The sequence below is a fragment of the Mus pahari genome, chromosome 5 (genome assembly GCF_900095145.1).
Source record: "Mus pahari chromosome 5, PAHARI_EIJ_v1.1, whole genome shotgun sequence".
NCBI classification, from domain to species: Eukaryota; Metazoa; Chordata; class Mammalia; order Rodentia; family Muridae; genus Mus; species Mus pahari.
This window is the reverse complement of record NC_034594.1, coordinates 2,969,436-2,970,999: the sequence shown is the minus strand read 5'-3', so window position 1 is coordinate 2,970,999 and position 1,564 is coordinate 2,969,436. Positions and strand designations below refer to the sequence as shown.

General features: G+C 42.9%; 1 protein-coding gene across 1 annotated transcript in view; it reads right to left on the bottom strand.

The window, feature by feature from the left end:
- Positions 1–1,111: 1,111 nt before the first annotated feature.
- Positions 1,112–1,564, bottom strand: part of LOC110321346 (KH homology domain-containing protein 1A-like) — a 1,002-nt gene continuing 549 nt past the window's right edge. The window contains exon 2 of the mRNA XM_021197560.1: positions 1,112–1,332. Within this exon, the coding sequence (XP_021053219.1) occupies positions 1,112–1,332 (221 nt within the window). The remainder of the gene's footprint in view (positions 1,333–1,564) is intronic.

Sequence of the window (1,564 nt, the reverse complement as noted above, 5' to 3'; positions counted from 1 at the left end):
ACATCTTACGTGGGAGCCTAACAATGACCCTGACTATTTAAAACACACACTGCTGTCAGAATCAAATGATCAAAGTTTCTTGGAGATTAATACCTGCAACGACACAGAGTCAGGGTCCGAGAGACCTTCTTATTCCAGAGGAAGTAATGAAGCATCTAAAGAGACTGTCACTGCAGACAATAGGAGACGGTGCTAAAATGTATTTTAGCTCATTATTTGAAAAAATTACTTTTCCTTTGCTTGGGTGTCATGTGGTCCCTTGCTGGCCTACATCTCATTATATAGCTCAGAACTGTCAAACTCACAAAGCTCCCCTTCTCCTTGCTTTCACAGTCCTGGAATTAGAGTCATAGAGCACCAGGCCCTGCCACAAACACTTATTCTTAGTACTATAAATAATCTAAGAGATCAGAGTCTAGAGTGCAAAACCAAGGCTCAGAATCATGTGCCCACCTGTATCTTTATTAGAACAAATAGTAACAGATTAATCTTCAGGAAACTACAATTATCAGCAAGAACTCCAAGAAGACAATTTGCTATGTAAAGGGCATGAATGAACACCTGTTAAATTTGAGTTAGTTGAAATCATGTGGAAAGTGAAACTACCCATGAACTGGTTTGATTTAAAAACTAAAGATGGCAGTTCACCCTGGCAGTAGTCTAGCCAGGCCCTCCTGCTATTTAAATACAATTTGCTTTAATCAGACACCCCTGGTCTAACATGGCCTAAAGTGCTTTGATGTGAGAGAAGCAATTTACAACTTGTTTCCACTCCCACATCCCAGATTGTAACTCTTAGGAGAAATTGTAGCCTTCCCAGATGTTGGAATCTGCCTTGCCCAGAAATTCCACTGCTCTTTGGATTAGTGTAGACAGAGAACGGAGACCAACATCAAAGGCATTGCTTCTAACAGCAATGTGTTTCATTAGATACCTTTGCCAGAATCTTACACCTGGAAGTGTATAATCTTACACCTTACAATGCTACAGATTGCCAATATGGTCCACAAGTCAAAGTTCTTTGACTATCTTTTATTAGTTTTTAAAGGCCGATGATAAACCTGTCCCCAACCCACCCACCACGAACACCACCGCTGCTTTCCCAAAGCAGTTACCAATGAAGATCTGTGAAGTTATGAATACGAATAATTCTAGCAAAACCCCAAAACAACCAAGCAACTGTCAAAGGAAACCTCAAGAAATGAGGAACTTCCTCCACAGAAGTTGTATCATTCATTATGGCAATCCAAAGACTGCTCCCTGATTCTGCATGAAGCTCCAGGTCGTGCTCGGTCAGAGGATGGTCCCGGATCTGCAGCAGCATCATCTTGCCTGGGAAGGGAATGCAAGAGGCACAGGACTTTCAGGAGGACATTGGAGGGCGGGGAAATCATTCCAGCCAGACCCCCCCCATATAAGCCATCCATGCCTTCCCACACCGCATTGACATCATCCCATGAACCCACATTACTTTATGCTTTCCCCGTCTATACTGCGCTCTGTGTAACATCTGGTTTCCCAGATAACTGAGAGACCCTTCAGGAGCTGTGGTGCTTTACAGCTA